Source organism: Lolium perenne, chromosome 2 (genome assembly GCF_019359855.2).
Source record: "Lolium perenne isolate Kyuss_39 chromosome 2, Kyuss_2.0, whole genome shotgun sequence".
NCBI classification, from domain to species: Eukaryota; Viridiplantae; Streptophyta; class Magnoliopsida; order Poales; family Poaceae; genus Lolium; species Lolium perenne.
Genome location: NC_067245.2, coordinates 233710678 through 233731731, shown reverse-complemented (window position 1 = coordinate 233731731; position 21054 = coordinate 233710678). Strand labels below are relative to the sequence as shown.

The 21054-nt window shown below is 42.6% G+C and overlaps 1 protein-coding gene across 1 annotated transcript; it reads right to left on the bottom strand.

Annotated features, from left to right (window-relative positions):
* Positions 1-198: 198 nt before the first annotated feature.
* LOC127335230 (uncharacterized) lies at positions 199-6209 on the bottom strand. Its single transcript, XM_051361837.2, has 9 exons — positions 5989-6209; positions 5197-5297; positions 4731-5103; positions 3033-3953; positions 2075-2126; positions 1701-1756; positions 1506-1612; positions 1324-1411; positions 199-887 (listed from the first exon to the last, which is right to left on the bottom strand). Exons 1-9 carry the CDS (start codon positions 6109-6111, stop codon positions 564-566), a joined length of 2145 nt encoding a protein of 714 aa, XP_051217797.1. The 5' UTR covers positions 6112-6209; the 3' UTR covers positions 199-563.
* Positions 6210-21054: the final 14845 nt, after the last annotated feature.

Here is a 21054-nt window from a genome sequence, read left to right as displayed (position 1 = left end):
ACAGAGATATCTGTTCTTACCTTTCACTCACTTGCTATGCATGCATCCAATGCTTGGAGTTGTGCTACCCGTGAGTTTTCCCTGATTCCAACATAATTGTCGTCACCTGGATAAAATATGCTACAATCCAGGATCAATGGACAGGTGTTACTGCCAGGATCTGTACATACAAAATTAGCAAATCATACAAGAACGGGATACTGAAGGCCCTCAAATTCCTGGAGTAGGAAGATCACAAGTTTGACGAGAAGTCCACTGAAGCTGGCAGAATCTAATAATAACAAATGTTGAAATGTGCCTAACACTCTACAGCCTCATTTTTGACATTTCTCCACTCCACATAATTAACATAGCCGGACAGCATGAATGCCTCGCCGATGGGGGAGCACACAAAATCACTCGCAGACTAGAGCTCAAGATTTCAGTTCCATAAAACCTGCCAGCCACTAAGCTCTCCAACTAAATAGTATTTACCAAAAGAGGCTAAACTATGGAATGGCCATGAATTTTGAGCTACTTCTGCGAGTTTCATCAGGACCAGCAGCATGCTGTGGAGGAGCCGATCAAATGTTTGCTGTCGCACCAACATCCTGTTTTGGCTCAGTGCGTGTGTAAGTGAAGCTTCGCGTCATTGGGGTTAATGTCTGACTCCCAAGAGTTACAGGTGTAGCTTGACTAGGTTTTCCCGCATCAGCAGAATCAGCAGCCTCCCGCTTCCACTGAAAATTCCGAGCATTACCTCTCAGTCCTAAACGCCCGCGAATAGCCCCAGGAAAAGTCGGTCTTGGGTATGCGGTTCTAATGAGCCTTGAAGCAAATGGTGATGCACGAGCACCACGGGACCAGCCAGCCACTTGAGGCACTTCGACAGAGCTTTTTCGAACAACCTGCAGCATATCAAAGTTAATTGCCGGAACAAACATGCAAGCAAATTCATGAAAAGCTCTTCCAATATACAAAGTTAATTGCTGGAACAAACATGCAAGCAAATTCATGAAAAGTTCTTCCAATATGTTGCGGTCATGAATATTTCCACATGAACGCTTGAAAAGGCAAAATCTTTTGCAATTGATACATATATATTTTTCACTGTCATATTTATCAATAGGCTACGATCTCATGTATGTAACAACAGAAAATACTATGTAGTAATAAAGATACTGACAAAAAAATGGCCCCAAGTAACGGAATTTTGTGTGAAGAAACATCTTTCAATTATAAGTTTCAAACACCAAACCTCTAGAGCAGCTCAATCATGAATAACAATCACAATTTATCTACAAAACACTTCAAAAGAACTAAAAATTAGGTCACTGCATTTACCTTCACAATGCGAGACATAAAAGATGCCCCGTTCAGGGTTAGTGCCTGCTCTGCTGAATCTTTTTGCAAGAACTCAATGTACGCTGAGCTGATTAGACAAAAAGAAAGAAAACCCGACTTAGTATATCTTCAAAAACAAATGACAATTTTCAGAATGTTCAGACAGAACTAAGAATTCTTACCCTGTAGGCTGACCAGTGACAGCATCAGAAACAATAAGGGTTTTTAGCACAGCCCCACACTTATTGAAATGACGAGAAAGAGCATCTTTTGTTGCACCAAAATGTACCTAAAATTCCAACAAAACAATCACTAGTAACAGAGAAACTCTTCTGATACATAACCAGAAGGGTAAAAGGCAAAACAAATATACTTACATTGCTAACAAAGATAGTTCTAGAATCAGGGCTACTTTCAGGTTGGCCTGTAGCAGCTGAAGGAAAAAAAAACATAAACTGCTTTAACAAAGTAGGGGTAGAAGACAAAGCATTTAACTTGACAGGAGAAAGTAAGTCGTATCACAATAAAGATGTTTAAAAGAAAAACTGGTGCAGAAACTTTCGATTGAATAAAGGGCCTGTTGAATAATCAATTGCAGTTATCAGTTCCTGTTACTAGTGAAGGTCAATTTACTTGATTCCAGGCGCTACAAGAATCCCCGGATATTAACAGGCTATATGTGTTTCCACAAGGACATTTTCTTTAGATGTTAAGGTAGTCAAACAAACAATGAGCAACCCATGCTACATACCAACTGATGAAGTCTTGGGTGCCTCCACCAATGAACTCGAATTCACTGAGTCCTGCAATATAATTTCAAAGAGGTTGTTATAACATAATTAACAAATCAGTCTAGAAAACGAAATTCTTGTACGACTGAGGAGCCAAAGACACAAATGGAGAAGCCAAAAATACAGAAATGATGTAGCATGTTTATTGATAGAAATGATGTAGCATGTTTATTGGGGAAGGATCGAAAGGTTATTCAGGGAAAAAATGAGACCAACAGGGACTAGCCCCTATTGATTTTTGTTTATAGAAGTGGCAACCATGATGGGCTGGGCACGCACCCGCTGCCACAACCAACTGGTCAATGCCCAGTTCTCATCAAAAGATTATTAGATATCAAGGTTGACCCTCGACGCTCCGCAGACACTATTTTGACTCCTTTTATGCAATCGTGAACGAAACTTTCTCAATTCCAATGCAACTTATCCTTTTGGAGTTGATATAACAAACTACGCCAGCCTCCGGATGAAGCCAACAGAAATCCTATCTGAGTACTAAAAAATATAAGGCACTCATAGCCAATAGGAAAATGTAAAAATGCCAATGCTACTTGCCTCCCAGCAGACTGAAGATATAATTTCATGTCCATGTAAGTGCACTCCAACAAAATTATGAGATTAGATGTCCAACATGTAGCTAGAAAATCCTAGATTCTTTTTCCTGAGCTTTGTGACTTCTTTCGGACCTTTGGTCCTCCAACTGGCACTGGTCTTTTCAAAGCTACATGACCATGCTAGGTAACGTGATTTCAAACAAATTTAATTAAGGGTGCACTTCTGACAATAGCATGCGAGAAAATCATTTTTTAGGTGATAACCCCAAGCAATTATTCCATAGCTAACACTTATGTATAATCTAGCCATTCATGCACTTGGTACAGTTTAAAAAAAGAATGAAATGCTTAGCCTTTGGAAACTTACTTTGGAATTATCGGCCATGTGTATATCTTTAGCATGTGCAACTGACACAATTGCTTTTCTTGAGCCAACATCTTTCTTCCCCATGAGCACTTGCTGCTCAAATGTGGCAGCATTTCTTGATGTTTCATGATTGGGAGGAGTCCGAGTATTACTGTAAGCAGATATATTTAGGACCTTTTCAGATGTTCTTGGTCCTGAACTAGCATGTGTGTCTTCGGCTATCTGCCTTCTGCTTCTTGCACCAGCAGCTCCTTCTGCCATATTGTACCCCGCTACTAATGACTCTTTGCCTTCACTAGGAGGCAATCTACTTCGGTAAGAATTCACACCATTATACCTAACTGCACCAGTGTCTTCATACCGATAAATATCACGTGCAGAATCAGCAGCTTTCTCTGTTTCCCGGTCATACATATGAGTATCACCGGCAACATACTGATTTCTTTCACGAAATTCTAAATGTTTTTCTGCTCGGGCTTCATCTATATGCTTGTATTCTCCATCTTCCGGATCTTGTTCTCTGATATCGAATGTTTCTTCAGTATCAGTCAACAGAGGATTTCTACCCAATCTGTCAAAGACACTTTCAGAATTTCGGTCAAAGACACTTGCAGAATTTCTGTCAAAGACACTTGCAGAATTTCGGTCAAAGACACTTTCAGAATATCTGTCCTTGAGAACATCTTCAGCAGCCTCAGCTGCAGCTCTTAATGCTGCTGTGGCACCTGGTATTCTCACGTCAGACTTCACTTTCTGCAACCTGCCATTAACTGCTGAATCTGGTGCTACTGTAGACACGACAGAACGAAGTCGCTTGGAAGATGATTCCGATCTAGGGGTCACTGGCTGCATTCTGACAGCATCACGAACAGCAAACTGAAGAAGCCGGCGTGGTGCACTAATGACTTGCTGCGATGTTCTCTGGAAAGATTAAAAAATATATTACCACAAAAAATAAATTTTAAAAAACTGCTTAAGAATTGATGTGCCTTACAGCAGGTTCAGAAATCAAACACAATAGTGATATAAATAAACAAAGATAGCACATATCTGTCATAAGTGAATTCAATCCAATTTTGAAAGTTTAGGGTGCCAAATATCAGGTTTCATAGTTGAGGGTGAAACTGGACTTTCTTGAAAGTGCGGAGCTACCAAAATACGCTTTATAAAATGGAATGGATGGTCAAATATATACAGATATATACTAACTTAATTCCAGATGACAACTAAAAGTGATTACCAGAAGCTAAATACAAATCATATAACAGGATTAGACAGACAAGTCAGGGTTTTACTAGTTTATAAAACATAAACAGTAAAAATAAATAAGCATGTCCAAATACATATAGCGCACAAGCAGGTATATGTTCCCTATTAGAACCTATTCACCAACAAAGCAAGCAAAATGTTCTAGAGTAGAGTTATAAAAAATTTAGTCAACTTCGGAAGTGCAACATCTAATAATGGGGTGCGGGCGCAACTAGTTGCAGAATATTCGCTCTCAACCAATTAGCAGATTTGTCTGGTATACTTTTAAGACTTCAGGATAGCATATGTCGAGATATCAGTTTTATTAATATTCAACTACCTGATTCATGATATGACTTGCATAAAGCATAAAACAACCGAAAAGGCATTTGCATGAACGTGGAGACGTTTTGAAAAATTAGAGCATGTGACTGAGAGAGCCTTAGAGACCTTGGCTGGCCGTGTGTCGTCCTCTCTGCCTCTCTTTCTCTGGTGATGCATGTCTGGTTCACGGGGCCGTCTTACAGGCTCTAATTTAGGAGATGTTTCTTCCTCTGCATGTGAAACAGGAGATACAACACTTCGAATCAGGGGAGCAGCTTCTGAATGCACTCGGACCATTCCTCCCCACTCCCTCTTCTGCTGAACCCTCGCCGTTTTCTGGGTTTCAGCTTCAGGTTCACGGCTAGCCCGTGCATTGCTAGACGAATTATGTACAGGCAATCCTCTAGCAGCACCGCGAGTGCTTTTAGCTTCATCGTTAGCTGGGACAGCCTTGGGCTGCACATAAAGGTGCAAGTTTGAGGAGAGGTGATCCCACAACCTGCATAATAAACATTGATTGTCAGTACTGGTGGGTAAACGGTGCCATAGGAAAAGGAAGTAGGTTGCAAAGATTTGGGTGCAAGAGAATAACCAGGATACGAATGCATCGTTGTCTTTGCCCAGAAACACCTTGAGCTCCGTCGCAGCCTCGGCCTTCCCTCTCCCATTTCTGACCAACACCACGACATACTCCTGTCGCGCAAAACTAAATGGTTAGATACAGAACTTGTAAATTGAAGCCGCACTTAATATAAAATCTTTTTAAGGCCTCCATCAACCAAAATAGCCTGCAGATCTGACAAAAAAAAGAACATGCAAAACAACCATAACAAACTAACCCCCAAAGATAATACAGCCAACAGAAGAAGCAAAGCAAAATTGCCAACCCATCGAAACTTTGGAAATACCTAAAACTGGACCAGACGGTTAAACTCGGCGCCACTAACCAACAAGCAATGTATTCCACAATCCACACCAAACTGCAATAATATTGGTTAGCTAATTCTTCACCCTCCCATTATTAAAATGATGAATAGATGGTGCTTAATCTGATCGGTTATAGTACTGCGAACACCATCTATTCCACTGTTCGAATGCATCGCCTAAACTTTGGCCGAAGGAAATCGAAGGATTCCCCCAATCCGCGCGACACAGGAACCGCACCAAAAACCCCAATGCAGACGGCAGGGCGCCGCGCACGAACCCTACAAACTAGCCCAATTCCGCCACGGCACGGACGATCCCGCGAAACCCGAAGGTTCGGCTAACCTTATCCACTCCCCGCGGAGAACTGAATCGTGCGTATGTAACCGCTAGGGTTTTAGAGGGTGGATCGGGGGATCGGGGGGCGGGGGAGGTGGTGGGAGAGGGGGCGGCAACTGACCACGAGGGTGTCGTCGGTGTAATCCTCCATGAGGTCATTGAGCTTGTCCCTGATGCGCTCCCTTAGCGCGGCCACCCCGTCGGCGGTGAAGTTGGCCTTGAAGGTCCTCTCCCCGCCGGCCATCGGGGGCAACCCTAGATCCCCGCTCCGGCAGTCGGGGCGTCGGCGGCGGCCACGGCGGCCGTGCCCCCGGGTCTGCGGCCGCGCGCGCGGGTGCGGGACGGTGGGGGGGCGGCGGCGGGGAGGTGGGCGGTGCGGCGGTGTGGGGCGGCAGGGGTTGGGCAGGGGAGGGCAGAGTCGGGGTATGGAGTGCGTGTAGAGAGAGTTTAGCGGTGGGGCTTTCTTTCCTACTGAGCCCCGTCCCGTCCCGTGCACCGGTTGCGTGCGTGCGTCTTTGTGGCCTGTGTGACAAAGGAAGGAGCCAGAGGAGATGCGTTTCGGCGCGGTTGTGACTCTGCGACCCGTCGGTCGGTGTATGTTTGAGTCGAACGTGCAAATTTCAACCGACTATACGGGCCAGGTGCTCAGGCTTAGTATGATGATGCCTACTTTATATATGGAATTGTTAATTATACGACTAGTGCATTGTATCACTCTCAGCTACAATCGTTTGGACATGGGTTTTGCGAACTACTCACTCCCGTTCGGATCACTGCGACGATGGAATGTATATCTCCAAGAATAAAACATCCATCGTGTTGTAGAGAAGTTAAGGGTACAACCCATAACTTTGTGCGTTTTTATTCACTTCCCGAGCATTGTTTGTTCTCTGTGGATTTTGTAAGTGGTCTGTTATCGTGCTAATATAACAACACAAATGTTTAGGGATTATAAACAATGATAACAGCATTGCATACCATCTCGTTTAGGGTTTTCTGCTTCGGTGGTTCAATCCAATCGGCTACTATCCCGTGAATCCTCATCCTTGCAACTCTGCCTGGCTTTGAAGTTGTTCTCGGACAAACCTAGGGCTTGTGCGGCCATGGCGGATACTAGAGCGGAAGCATGGGCTGTGCAACAGTATTGATGAGATGATGATGGTCGTTGAGTTACGGGACGGCAAGCTTGACGACTTTGTCCTTGGTGCAGAGAAAGTCTAGGAGTTCCACAAGGAGGCTCGTTGGATCACGATCGAAAAAGCTTTGACAACACGATCTTTCAGCGCCAAGGCCATGTTCGAGAAGATGAAAACTATCTGCAATTTGTCGCATGTGCCCAATTTTCACGAATCCAGGGAGAACTTGTTCCAAATGCTTTGCTTAAGGGAATGCAACAAGGTAATTCATCAAGCCACATGGACGCCTCGAGGTTGGGTTTTATAGATCGAGGACTAACGGTATGATTGATCCAGCGAAGGTTGTTTTGGGTGATTTGTACATGTCGGTGCAAATTCATGGAATTCTTGGGCCCTACCACAAGGAGGTTGTCGTTAAATGATCTAGCTCGCCGTGTGGGAAGGACGGACAAAGTTCAGATGGCACTTAACCGGTTCCACGAGGGTAACTACGTGTGAATCAAAGTGCCAATTGATGTCTCAAAGCCCCTCATCTGCCTCGTGTCCGTGATAACCATCAGTGAAGGCATGAAACATCACTACAAGAAAAATTGTCATAGCCGACGAAGTTAAAGTCGCGTCGTGGTTGCTGATGCACCATGGCCGACGATTTTTTCTCTCTCCGTGGTGCATGTCAAAAAGAAAATTCTCGTTTTTGAGGCCACCTAGCCCGACGAAAATGTGGAAAACGTTGTGTATGGTGGCCCGGGACGTGGTGCGTGATGAATCCTCGGGTGCGCCGGCCGAGTCAACACAAATACGCACCGCCCAGGGATGTAGGGCCCATATGGCAGTCTCTCTAGCATTGTTTTTTTCTTGATCGCGCCATCTCGTTCAACGCTCTCCGATCGAGCCATTTACGATGCAGGATCATGGGTCCCGCATGTCATCCTCTATGAACGAAAAATCTTTCTTTTCTAGGGTTTTTTTACCCCCTGATTTCTGGCTACTTTCTTTTCTTTTGATCCCGTGCCGCCTTGGAAACGTTGAGACCGCTGCTGCAAAATGGGATATGCATGTCATCCTCTATGTGCAATCAAGTTTCTTTTCTTGGAGTTATTTTTGACACCTGATATTTGGTCACTTGCCTTTTTCTTTCGATCATGTGCCGCCTCTGAAACGTTTATACCGCGGTTGCCAAATGGGACCCCCCGCATGTCATCCTCTATGTAAAATCAAGTTTCTTTTCTTGGAGTTGTTTTTGGCACCTGATATTTGGTCACTTGCCTTTCTCTTTCGATCCCGTGCCGCCTCTGAAATATTGAGACCGTTGCTGCAAAATGTGACCCGCATATCTGTAGGGATTCGTTGCATAGAAAACAAAAAATTTCCTACCGCGAGAACGCAATCCAAGCCAAGATGCAATCTAGAAGACGGGAGCAGCGAGGGGATGATCGAGACTCACCCTTGAAGATTTCCAAAGCCTACAAGAGTAGGCTCTTGTTGCTGTGGTAGATGATCACTTGCCGCTTGCAAAAGCGCGTAGAAGATCTTGATCACGGTGCCACAATCGGGCAGCACCTCCGTACTCGGTCACACGTTCGGTGTTGATGAAGACGACGTCCTTCTCCCCGTTCCAGCGGGCAGCGGAAGTAGTAGCTCCTCCTTGAATCCGGCAGCACGACGGCGTGGTGGCGGTGGTGGTGGAGAACTCCGGCGGAGCTTCGCTAAGCGTGCGGGAGAGGTGGAGGAGAGAGGGGGCGGCTAGGGTTTGGGAGAGGGGGTGGCCGGCCTCAAGGGGTGCGGCCAGCTTGTGGCTTTGTGGTGGCCGGCCCCCTCCCCTATGCCCCTCATTATATAGGTGGATCCCCAAGTGTTGGACTACAAGTCTTCGAATAAGACCCCAACACAAGAACCTTCCATGTAGTAGGGAAACCTACCCAAGGTGGGACTCCCACTTGAGGTGGGATTCCCCCCTTCCATATGGGGGGTGGCCGGCCCCCTTAGGTGGAGTCCACCTTGGACTCCCCCACTAGGGTTGGCCGGCCATGGGGAGGTGGAGTCCCTCCGGGACTCCTCCTTCCTTAGTGATTCCTTCCGGACTTTTCTAGAACATTCTAAAACCTTCCGTAAAATCACCGGATCATTTTCAAACTTATAAAATGACTTCCTATATATGAATCTTATTCTCCGGACCATTCCGGAACTCCTCGTGATGTCCGGGATCCCATCCGAGACTTCGAACAATACTTCGAACTCCATTCCATATTCAAGTTCTACCATTTCAACATCAAACCTTAAGTGTGTCACCCTACGGTTCGCGAACTATGTGGACATGGGTGAGAACTCTTTCCGACCAATAACCAATAGTGGGATCTGGAGATCCATAATGGCTCCCACATATTCAACGATGACTTTAGTGATCGAATGAACCATTCACATACGATACCAATTCCCTTTGTCATGCGATATTTTACTTGTCCGAGGTTTGATCATCGGTATCACTCTATACCTTGTTCAACCTCGTCTCCTGACAAGTACTCTTTACTCGTACCGTGGTATGTGGTCTCTTATGAACTTATTCATATGCTTGCAAGATATTAGACGACATTCCACCGAGAGGGCCCAGAGTATATCTATCCGTCATCGGGATGGACAAATCCCACTGTTGATCCATATGCCTCAACTCATACTTTCCGGATACTTAATCCCACCTTTATAACCACTCATTTACGCAGTGGCGTTTGATGTAATCAAAGTACCTTTCCGGTATAAGTGATTTACATGATCTCATGGTCATAAGGACTAGGTAACTATGTATCGAAAGCTTATAGCAAATAACTTAATGACGTGATCTTATGCTACGCTTAATTGGGTGTGTCCATTACATCATTCATACAATGATATAACCTTGTTATTAATAACATCCAATGTTCATGATTATGAAACTAATCATCCATTAATCAACAAGCTAGTTAAGAGGCATACTAGGGACTCTTTGTTGTTCACATAACACACATGTATCAATGTTTCGGTTAATACAATTATAGCATGGTATGTAAACATTATCATAAACACAAAGATATATTATAATAACCATTTTATTATTGCCTCTTGGGCATATCTCCAACAATATCATCCTCTATGTACAATAAAAGTTTCTTTTCTTGGATTATTTTCAGCATCCAGGGTCTTGGGTGGTGCACTATCAGTGTCGTCGAGTAGCCCCAAGACGTCAGTGATACGTCCATTTTGCATCACTATTTTATATCATAATTTACTGTTATTCATTGATATATTTCATATTTAGAGATGATACTTATGTTATTTGACCTATTTTGCATGTTTCATGATTATTGGAGAATGACTCACCGGAGTCAGGATTCTGCTGGAAAAAGCGCCGTCAGAATGCAATATTTCTGAAGATCAACAATTGATGGAAATTACACAGAAGGTCTTATTTCTCCAGAAGAAGGAGCCAGCCAAAAGGAGGGGCCGAGGAGGGCCGCCATGGGCCCCCCATAGGCCGGGGAGGGGGCCCACAGCCCCTCTCGACCGCCTCTCTTTCGCGTATTTCATCTACCCGAAAACCTAAGGTGCTGGACATAATCGCGAGGAGACACAGCCGCCTCTACGGGGCGGAAAACACCAGAGAGAAAAGAGCTCTCCGGCAGGCTGAAATCCGTCGGGGAAATTCCCTCCCGGAGGGGGAAATCGATGCCATTGTCACCGTCGTCGAGCTGGACTTCATTGGGATCATCATCACCATCGTCTCCACCACCGTCACCGTCATCTCCACCGCTATACCTCGTCACCGCTGTAACATCTAGGGTTGAATCTTGATTGTTTCATAGGGAAAACTCTCCCGGTATTGATTACTCCTTGTTATTGATGCTATTGAGTGAAACCATTGAACCAAGGTTTATGTTCAGATTGTTATTCATCATCATATCACCTCTGATTATGTTCCATATGATGTCTCGTGAGTAGTTCGTTTAGTTCTTGAGGACATGGGTGAAGTCTAAATGTTAGTAGTGAACTATGTTGAGTAATATTCAATGGTTTGATATTTAAGTTGTGGTGTTATTCTTCTAGTGTCATGTGAACGTCGACTACATGATACTTCACCTTTATGGGCCTAGGGGAATACATCTTGTATTCGTTTGCTAATTGTGGGGTTCTTTGGAGTAGTGACAAAGAACTGAACCCCGTTGCTATATCGATGTAGGAGGGATAGCAGGATCTCAGAGTTTAAGGCTGTGGTTAGATTTATCTTAATTACTTTCTTGTATTTGCGGATGCTTTCAAGGGGTATAATCACAAGTATGTATTAGTCCTAGGAAGGGCGGTGCATTAGCATAGGTTCACCCACACAACACTTATCAAAACAATGAAGATTAATCAACTATATGAAGCGAAAACACTAGACTAAATTCCCGTGTGTCCTCAAGAACGTTTGGTCATCATAAGTAAACAAACCGGCTTGTCTTTGTGCTAGAAAGGATTGGGCCACTTGCTGCAACTATTACTCTCGCATTTTACTTACTTGTACTTTATTTATCTGCTATATCAAAACCCCCTGAATACTTGTCTGTGAGCATTTACAGTGAATCCTTCATCGAAACTGCTTATCAACACCTTCTGCTCCTCGTTGGGTTCGACACTCTTATTTATCGAAAGTACTACGATACACCCCCTATACTTGTGGGTCATTGATACGTCTCCGACGTATCGATAATTTCTTATGTTCCATGCCACATTATTGATGTTATCTACATGTTTTATGCACACTTTATGTCATATTCGTGCATTTTCTGGAACTAACCTATTAACAAGATGCCGAAGTGCCGATTCTTTGTTTTCTGTTTTTGGTTTCAGAAATCCTAGTAACGAAATATTCTCGGAATTGGACGAAATCAACGCCCAGGGTCCTATTTTGCCACGAAGCTTCCACAAGACCGAAGAGGAGACGAAGTGGGGCCACGAGGTGGCCACACCCTAGGGCGGCGCGGCCCCCCCCCTTGGCCGTGCGGCCCTGTGGTGTGGGCCCCTCGTGCCGCCTCCTGACCTGCCCTTCCGCCTACTTAAAGCCTCCGTCGCGAAACCCCCAGTACCGAGAGCCACGATACGGAAAACCTTCCAGAGACGCCGCCGCCGCCGATCCCATCTCGGGGGATCCAGGAGATCGCCTCCGGCACCCTGCCGGAGAGGGGAATCATCTCCCGGAGGACTCTACGCCGCCATGGTCGCCTCCGGAGTGATGTGTGAGTAGTCTACCCCCGGACTATGGGTCCATAGCAGTAGCTAGATGGTTGTCTTCTCCCCATTGTGCTATCATTGTCGGATCTTGTGAGCTGCCTAACATGATCAAGATCATCTATCTGTAATTCTATATGTTGCGTTTGTTGGGATCCGATGAATAGAGAATACTTGTTATGTTGATTATCAAAGTTATGTCTATGTGTTGTTTATGATCTTGCATGCTCTCCGTTACTAGTAGATGCTATTGCCAAGTAGATGCTTGTAACTCCAAGAGGGAGTATTTATGCTCGATAGTGGGTTCATGCCTCCATTGATATACGGGACAGTGACAGAAAGTTCTAAGGTTGTGGATGTCTTGTTGCCACTAGGGATAAAACATTGGTGCTATGTTCAAGGATGTAGTTCTTGATTACATTACGCGCAATACTTAATGCAATTGTCTGTTGTTAGCAACTTAATACGGAGGGGGTTCGGATGATAACTTTGAAGGTGGACTTTTTAGGCATAGATGCATGTTTGGATGGCGGTCTATGTACTTTGTCGTAATGCCCAATTAAATCTCACTATACTCATCATAATATGTATGTGCATGGTCATGCCCTCTTTATTTGTCAATTGCCCAACTGTAATTTGTTCACCCAACATCTTTGTTTATCTTATGGGAGAGACACCTCTAGTGAAATGTGGACCCCGGTCCAATTCTCTATCTTTGAAATACAATCTCTTGTAATCTTTGTTCTCTTGTTTTCTGCAAACAATCATCTTCCACACAATACGGTTAATCCTTTGTTACAGCAAGCCGGTGAGATTGACAACCTCAACTGTTTCGTTGGGGCAAAGTACTTTGGTTGTGTTGTGCAGCAGTTCCACGTTGGCGCGGAATCCCTGGTGTTGCGCCGCACTACATCCCGCCGCCATCAACCTTCAACGTGCTTCTTGGCTCCTCCTGGTTCGATAAACCTTGGTTTCTTTACGAGGGAAAACTTGCTGCTGTGCGCATCATACCTTCCTCTTGGGGTTCCCAACGAACGTGTGAGTTACACGCCATCAAGCTCTTTTTAAGCGCCGTTGTGGGAGATCAAGACACGCTGCAAGGGAGTCTCCACTTCCCAATCTCTTTACTTTGTTTTTGTCTTGCTTAGTTTTATTTACTACTTTGTTTGCTGCACTAAATCAAAATACAAAAAAATTAGTTGCTAGTTTTACTTTATTTGCTATCTTGTTTGCTATATCAAAAACACAAAAAAATTAGTTACTTGCATTTACTTTATCTAGTTTGCTTTATTTACTGTTGCTAAAATGGCTACCCCTGAAAATACTAAGTTGTGTGACTTCACAACCACAAATAATAATGATTTCTTATGCACACCTATTGCTCCACCTGCTACTACGGCAGAATTCTTTGAAATTAAACTGCTTTCTTGAATCTTGTTATGCGAGAGCAATTTTGCAGTGTTAGTTCTGATGATGCTGCTGCCCATCTTAATAATTTTGTTGAATTATGTGAGATGCAAAAGTATAAAGATATAGATGGTGACATTATAAAATTAAAATTGTTCCCTTTCTCATTAAGAGGAAGAGCTAAAGATTGGTTGCTATCTCTGCCTAAGAATAGTATTGATTCATGGACTAAATGCAAGGATGCTTTTATTGGTAGATATTATCCCCCTGCTAAAATTATATCTTTGAGGAGTAGCATAATGAATTTTAAACAATTAGATACTGAACATGTTGCTCAAGCTTGGGAAAGAATGAAATCTCTGGTTAAAAATTGCCCAACCCATGGACTGACTACTTGGATGATCATCCAAACCTTCTATGCAGGACTAAATTTTTCTTCGCGGAATTTATTGGATTCAGCTGCTGGAGGTACCTTTATGTCCATCACTCTTGGTGAAGCAACAAAGCTTCTTGATAATATGATGATCAACTACTCTGAATGGCACACGGAAAGAGCTCCACAAGGTAAAAAGGTAAATTCTGTCGAAGAAACCTCTTCCTTGAGTGATAAGATTGATGCTATTATGTCTATGCTTATGAATGGTAGGCCTAATGTTAATTCTAATAATGTTCCGTTAGCGTCATTGGTTGCTCAAAAAGAATATGTTGATGTGAATTTCATTAAAAATAACAATTACAATGATTCTAGGCCATATCCTGCTAATGGTAACTCTTATGGTAGATATGTTTCACCTAATGAGGAAAAGATGCTAGAAATTGAAAGATCCACCAAAGGCTTTATGCAATCACAATATGAGCAAAATAAATTGTTTACTAAAACTATGAATGAGCAATCTACCTTGTTGAAGAATATAGGGAATCAACTTGAAAATCTGAATAGGGAGATCTCGGGGTTGCAAACTAAACTTGCTAATACTGAAAACCGAATCTCATACATGTCTGCATCACAATCTTCTTTAATTAATAAAATGGCTGCTAAACCTGAGGATTTAGATAACAAAATTACTACTACAGCAAATGCCATCCAAGTTAGAATTAATGAGAATATAAGATTGATGGCTGAACTACGTGCTAGGTGGGATAGAGAAGAAAATGAAAAACTAGCTAAAGAGAAAAATGTAGCTAAAGTTTGGACTATTACCACCACAAGTAATGTTGATTCTTCACATGTTGCTGCACCTCCTACTATTAATGGTAAAATAATTGGTGTTGGCAATGTTTCTACTCCTAGTGCAAAGCGTACAAAACTGCTGAAATCGCTAAAGCTCATTTAAACTACTGTGATAAAACTGCTGAAATTTTTTCCAACCTTGGGGATGATGATCCCATTGCTGTAGCTCATAATGATTTAGATTTTGATGATTGCCACATCTCTGAAGTTATAAAGTTCTTACAAAAACTTGCTAAAAGTCCTAATGCTAGTGCTATAAATTTGGCTTTCACGCAACATATTACAAATGCTCTCATAAAAGCTAGAGAAGAGAAACTAGAGCGCGAAGCCTCTATTCCTAAAAAGCTAGAGGATGGTTGGGAGCCCATCATTAAGATGAAGGTTAAAGATTTTGATTGTAATGCTTTATGTGATCTTGGTGCAAGTATTTCTGTTATGCCTAAGAAAATCTATAATATGCTTGACTTGCCACCGCTGAAAAATTGTTATTTAGATGTTAATCTTGCTGATCATTCTACAAAGAAACCTTTGGGGAAAGTTGATAATGTTCGCATTACTGTTAACAATAAACTTGTCCCCGTTGATTTTATTGTCTTGGATATTGAATGCAATGCATCTTGTCCCATTATATTGGGAAGACCTTTTCTTCGAACTGTTGGTGCTATCATTGATATGAAGGAAGGTAATATAAAATATCAATTTCCTCTCAAGAAAGGTATGGAACACTTTCCTAGAAAGAGAATGAAGTTAACTTTTTATTCTATTATTAGAACAAATTATGATGTTGACACTTCGTCTCTTGATAATACTTGATACACACTTTCTGCGCCTAGCTGAAAGGCGTTAAAGAAAAGCGCTTATGGGAGACAACCCATGGTTTTTACCTACAGTACTTTGTTTTTATTTTGTGTCTTGGAAGTTGTTTACTACTGTAGCAACCTCTCCTTATCTTAGTTTAGTGTTTTGTTCTGCCAAGTAAAGTCGTTGATAGAAAAGTTCATACTAGATTTGGATTACTGCGCAGAAACAGATTTCTTTGCTGTCACGAATCTGGGCTGTTTTCTCTGTAGGTAACTCAGAAAATTATGCCAATTTACGTGAGTGATCCTCAGATATGTACGCAACTTTCATTCAATTTGATCATTTTCATTTGAGCAAGTCTGGTGCCTCGAAAAAATTCGTCAATACGAACTGTTCTGTTTTGACAGATTCTGCCTTTTATTTCGCATTGCCTCTTTTGCTATGTTGGATGAATTTCTTTGATCCATTAATGTCCAGTAGCTTTATGCAATGTCCAGAAGTGTTAATAATGATTGTGTCACCTCTGAACATGTTAATTTTTATTGTCGCTAACCCTCTAATGAGTTGTTCTAAGTTTGGTGTGGAGGAAGTTTTCAAGGATCAAGAGAGGAGTATGATGCAACATGATCAAGGAGAGTGAAAGCTCTAAGCTTGGGGATGCCCCGGTGGTTCACCCCTGCATATTCTAAGAAGACTCAAGCGTCTAAGCTTGGGGATGCCCAAGGCATCCCCTTCTTCATCGACAACATTATCAGGTTCCTCCCCTGAAACTATATTTTTATTCCATCACATCTTATGTGCTTTGCTTGGAGCGTCGGTTTGTTTTTGTTTTTTGTTTTGTTTGAATAAAATGGATCCTATCATTCACTTTATGGGAGAGAGACACGCTCCGCTGTAGCATATGGACAAGTATGTCCTTAGTTTCTACTCATAGTATTCATGGCGAAGTTTCTTCTTCGTTAAATTGTTATATGGTTGGAATTGGAAAATGATACATGTAGTAATTTGCTATAATGTCTTGGGTAATGTGATACTTGGCAATTGTTGTGCTCATGTTTAAGCTCTTGCATCATATGCTTTGCACCCATTAATGAAGAAATACATAGAGCATGCTAAAATTTGGTTTGCATATTTGGTTTCTCTAAGGTCTAGATAATTTCTAGTATTGAGTTTGAACAACAAGGAAGACGGTGTAGAGTCTTATAATGTTTTCAATATGTCTTTTATGTGAGTTTTGCTGCACCGGTTCATCCTTGTGTTTGTTTCAAATAAGCCTTGCTAGCCTAAACCTTGTATCGAGAGGGAATACTTCTCATGCATCCAAAATACTTGAGCCAACCACTATGCCATTTGTGTCCACCATACCTACCTACTACATGGTATTTTCCGCCATTCCAAAGTAAATTGCTTGAGTGCTACCTTTAAAATTCCATCATTCACCTTTGCAATATATAGCTCATGGGACAAATAGCTTAAAAACTATTGTGGTATTGAATATGTACTTATGCACTTTATCTCTTATTAAGTTGCTTGTTGTGCGATAACCATGTTCACTGGGGACGCCATCAACTACTCTTTGTTGAATTTCATGTGAGTTGCTATGCATGTTCGTCTTGTACGAAGTAAGAGAGATCTACCACCTTATGGTTAAGCATGCATATTGTTAGAGAAGAACATTGGGCCGCTAACTAAAGCCATGATCCATGGTGGAAGTTTCAGTATTGGACATATATCCTCAATCTCATATGAGAAAATTATTAATTGTTGTTACATGCTTATGCATAAAAGAGGAGTCCATTATCTGTTGTCTATGTTGTCCCGGTATGGATGTCTAAGTTGAGAATAATCAATAGCGAGAAATCCAATGCGAGCTTTCTCCTTAGACTTTTGTACAGGCGGCATAGAGGTACCCCTTTGTGACACTTGGTTAAAACATGTGCATTGTGATGATCCGGTAGTCCAAGCTAATTAGGACAAGGTGCGGGCACTATTAGTATACTATGCATGAGGCTTGCAACTTGTAAGATATAATTTACATGATACATATGCTTTATTACTACCGTTGACAAAATTGTTTCATGTTTTCAAAATCAAAGCTCTAGCACAAATATAGCAATCGATGCTTTTCCTCTATGGAGGACAATTCTTTTACTTTCAATGTTGAGTCAGTTCACCTATTTCTCTCCACCTCAAGAAGCAAACACTTGTGTGAACTGTGCATTGATTCCTACATACTTGCTTATTGCACTTATTATATTACTCTATGTTGACAATATCCATGAGATATACATGTTACAAGTTGAAAGCAACCGCTGAAACTCAATCTTCCTTTGTGTTGCTTCAATGCCTTTACTTTGAATTATTGCTTTATGAGTTAACTCTTATGCAAGACTTATTGATGCTTGTCTTGAAGTGCTATTCATGAAAAGTCTTTGCTTTATGATTCACTTGTTTACTCATGTCATATACATTGTTTTGATCGCTGCATTCACTACATATGCTTTACAAATAGTATGATCAAGGTTATGATGGCATGTCACTCCAGAAATTATACGTGTTTATCGTTTTACCTGCTCGGGACGAGCAGAACTAAGCTTGGGGATGCTGATACGTCTCCGACGTATCGATAATTTCTTATGTTCCATGCCACATTATTGATGTTATCTACATGTTTTATGCACACTTTATGTCATATTCGTGCATTTTCTGGAACTAACCTATTAACAAGATGCCGAAGTGCCGATTCTGTTTTCTGCTGTTTTTGGTTTCAGAAATCCTAGTAACGAAATATTCTCGGAATTGGACGAAATCAACGCCCAGGGTCCTATTTTGCCACGAAGCTTCCAGAAGACCGAAGAGGAGACGAAGTGGGGCCACGAGGTGGCCACACCCTAGGGCGGCGCGGCCCCCCCTTGGCCGCGCGGCCTTGTGGTGTGGGCCCCTTGTGCCGCCTCCTGACCTGCCCTTCCGCCTACTTAAAGCCTCCGTCGCGAAACCCCCAGTACCGAGAGCCACGATACGGAAAACCTTCCAGAGACGCCGCCGCCGATCCCATCTCGGGGGATCCAGGAGATCGCCTCCGGCACCCTGCCGGAGAGGGGAATCATCTCCCGGAGGACTCTACGCCGCCATGGTCGCCTCCGGAGTGATGTGTGAGTAGTCTACCCCTGGACTATGGGTCCATAGCAGTAGCTAGATGGTTGTCTTCTCCCCATTGTGCTATCATTGTCGGATCTTGTGAGCTGCCTAACATGATCAAGATCATCTATCTGTAATTCTATATGTTGCGTTTGTTGGGATCCGATGAATAGAGAATACTTGTTATGTTGATTATCAAAGTTATGTCTATGTGTTGTTTATGATCTTGCATGCTCTCCGTTACTAGTAGATGCTCTGGCCAAGTAGATGCTTGTAACTCCAAGAGGGAGTATTTATGCTCGATAGTGGGTTCATGCCTCCATTGATATCTGGGACAGTGACAGAAAGTTCTAAGGTTGTGGATGTCTTTGTTGCCACTAGGGATAAAACATTGGTGCTATGTTCAAGGATGTAGTTACTGATTACATTACGCGCAATACTTAATGCAATTGTCTGTTGTTAGCAACTTAATACTGGAGGGGGTTCGGATGATAACCTGAAGGTGGACTTTTTAGGCATAGATGCATGCTGGATGGCGGTCTATGTACTTTGTCGTAATGCCCAATTAAATCTCACTATACTCATCATAATATGTATGTGCATGGTCATGCCCTCTTTATTTGTCAATTGCCCAACTGTAATTTGTTCACCCAACATGCTGTTTATCTTATGGGAGAGACACCTCTAGTGAACTGTGGACCCCGGTCCAATTCTCTATCTTGAAATACAATCATCGCAATCTTTGTTCTCTTGTTTTACGCAAACAATCATCTTCCACACAATACGGTTAATCCTTTGTTACGGCAAGCCGGTGAGATTAACAACCTCCTTTGTTTCGTTGGGGCAAAGTACTTTGGTTGTGTTGTGCAGGTTCCACGTTGGCGCCGGAATCCCTGGTGTTGCGCCGCACTACATCCCGCCGCCATCAACCTTCAACGTGCTTCTTGGCTCCTCCTGGTTCGATAAACCTTGGTTTCTTTCTGAGGGAAAACTTGCTGCTGTGCGCATCATACCTTCCTCTTGGGGTTCCCAACGAACGTGTGAGTTACACGCCATCAGTCATCAAGACTATTTTCTGGCGCCGTTGTCGGGGAGTGAAGCGCTATTGGTAAGTGGAATTGGTAAGGGACACCTTTACTGTACGTGCTGATTTTATTTCTGTCTGCTGCTATAATTCATTATGGAGAGATCTTCTCTTGAATTCCTATTTGGAAAATCTACTACTACTGCAAAGGTAGTGGATGAGGCGCCAGGTGGAAAAGAGGTTCCATACAAAATACCTATGAAAATTATTGAACGTGTTGTGGATAACCGCTATGAAGGGGATGGAACTGTCTATCCTGGAGATCATTTACTGTTTTTACATGAATTATGCGGGTTATTCAAATGTGCATGTATTGCTATGGATGAAGTTAGGAAGAAACTATTCTCTATATCGCTGTCTGGTAAAGCAGCGCATTGGTAGAAATTGTTGAACAATGGGGATTCTCTTGATTGGAAGGATATTGTGCCTCTATTTTATTCTAAATTCTATCCTCCGAGTGAAATTCACAAAGACCGGAACCGCATATATAATTTCTGGCCTCGTGATGGAGAGAGTATTGCCCAAGCATGGGGGAGATTGAAGTCTTTAATGCTCAAATTCCCCATTCATGAGCTTCCTGGTAATATCATCATTGATAATTTCTATGCAAGACTTTCTTTTCAAGATAAAACCTTGCTGGATACTACTTGTTCTGGATCATTTACACGCAACGAAGAAGAGTTTAAAAGGGACCTTCTTCATCGGATTCAGGAGAATACTGAAGGATGGGAGAATGACAAAGATAGAGAGTCAGGTATAAATTATGATTATAAATGCATTGAAATTTTTATGGATACTGATAAATTTCGTAATATGAGTGCTACTTATTGATACGCGTGAAGCACACGTCCGTTGGGTACCCCGAGAGGAAGGTGTGATGCGTACAGCAGCAAGTTTTCCCTCAGTAAGAAACCAAGGTTATCGAACCAGTAGGAGTCAAGGATCACGTGAAGGTTGTTGGTGGCGGAGTGTAGTGCGGCGCAACACCAGGGATTCCGGCGCCAACGTGGAACCTGCACACACACAATCAAAGTACTTTGACCCAACGTAACAGTGCGGTTGTCAATCTCACCGGCAAGATGATGTTTGTTTGCGAAGAACAGTAAAGAACAATGTTTGCAGTAGATTGTATTCAGATGTAAAAGAATGGACCGG

Excerpts from the sequence above, each read along its gene's own strand:
- LOC127335230 (XM_051361837.2), bottom strand. The coding sequence starts at position 6,111 with ATGGCCGGCGGGGAGAGGACCTTCAAGGCCAACTTCACCGCCGACGGG. Across the intron at positions 3,954-4,730 it reads ACGACACACGGCCAGCCAAG|AGAACATCGCAGCAAGTCAT; the intron begins GTCTCTAAGGCT and ends TAATCTTTCCAG. Across the intron at positions 1,757-2,074 it reads ACCCAAGACTTCATCAGTTG|CTGCTACAGGCCAACCTGAA; the intron begins GTATGTAGCATG and ends TTTTTCCTTCAG.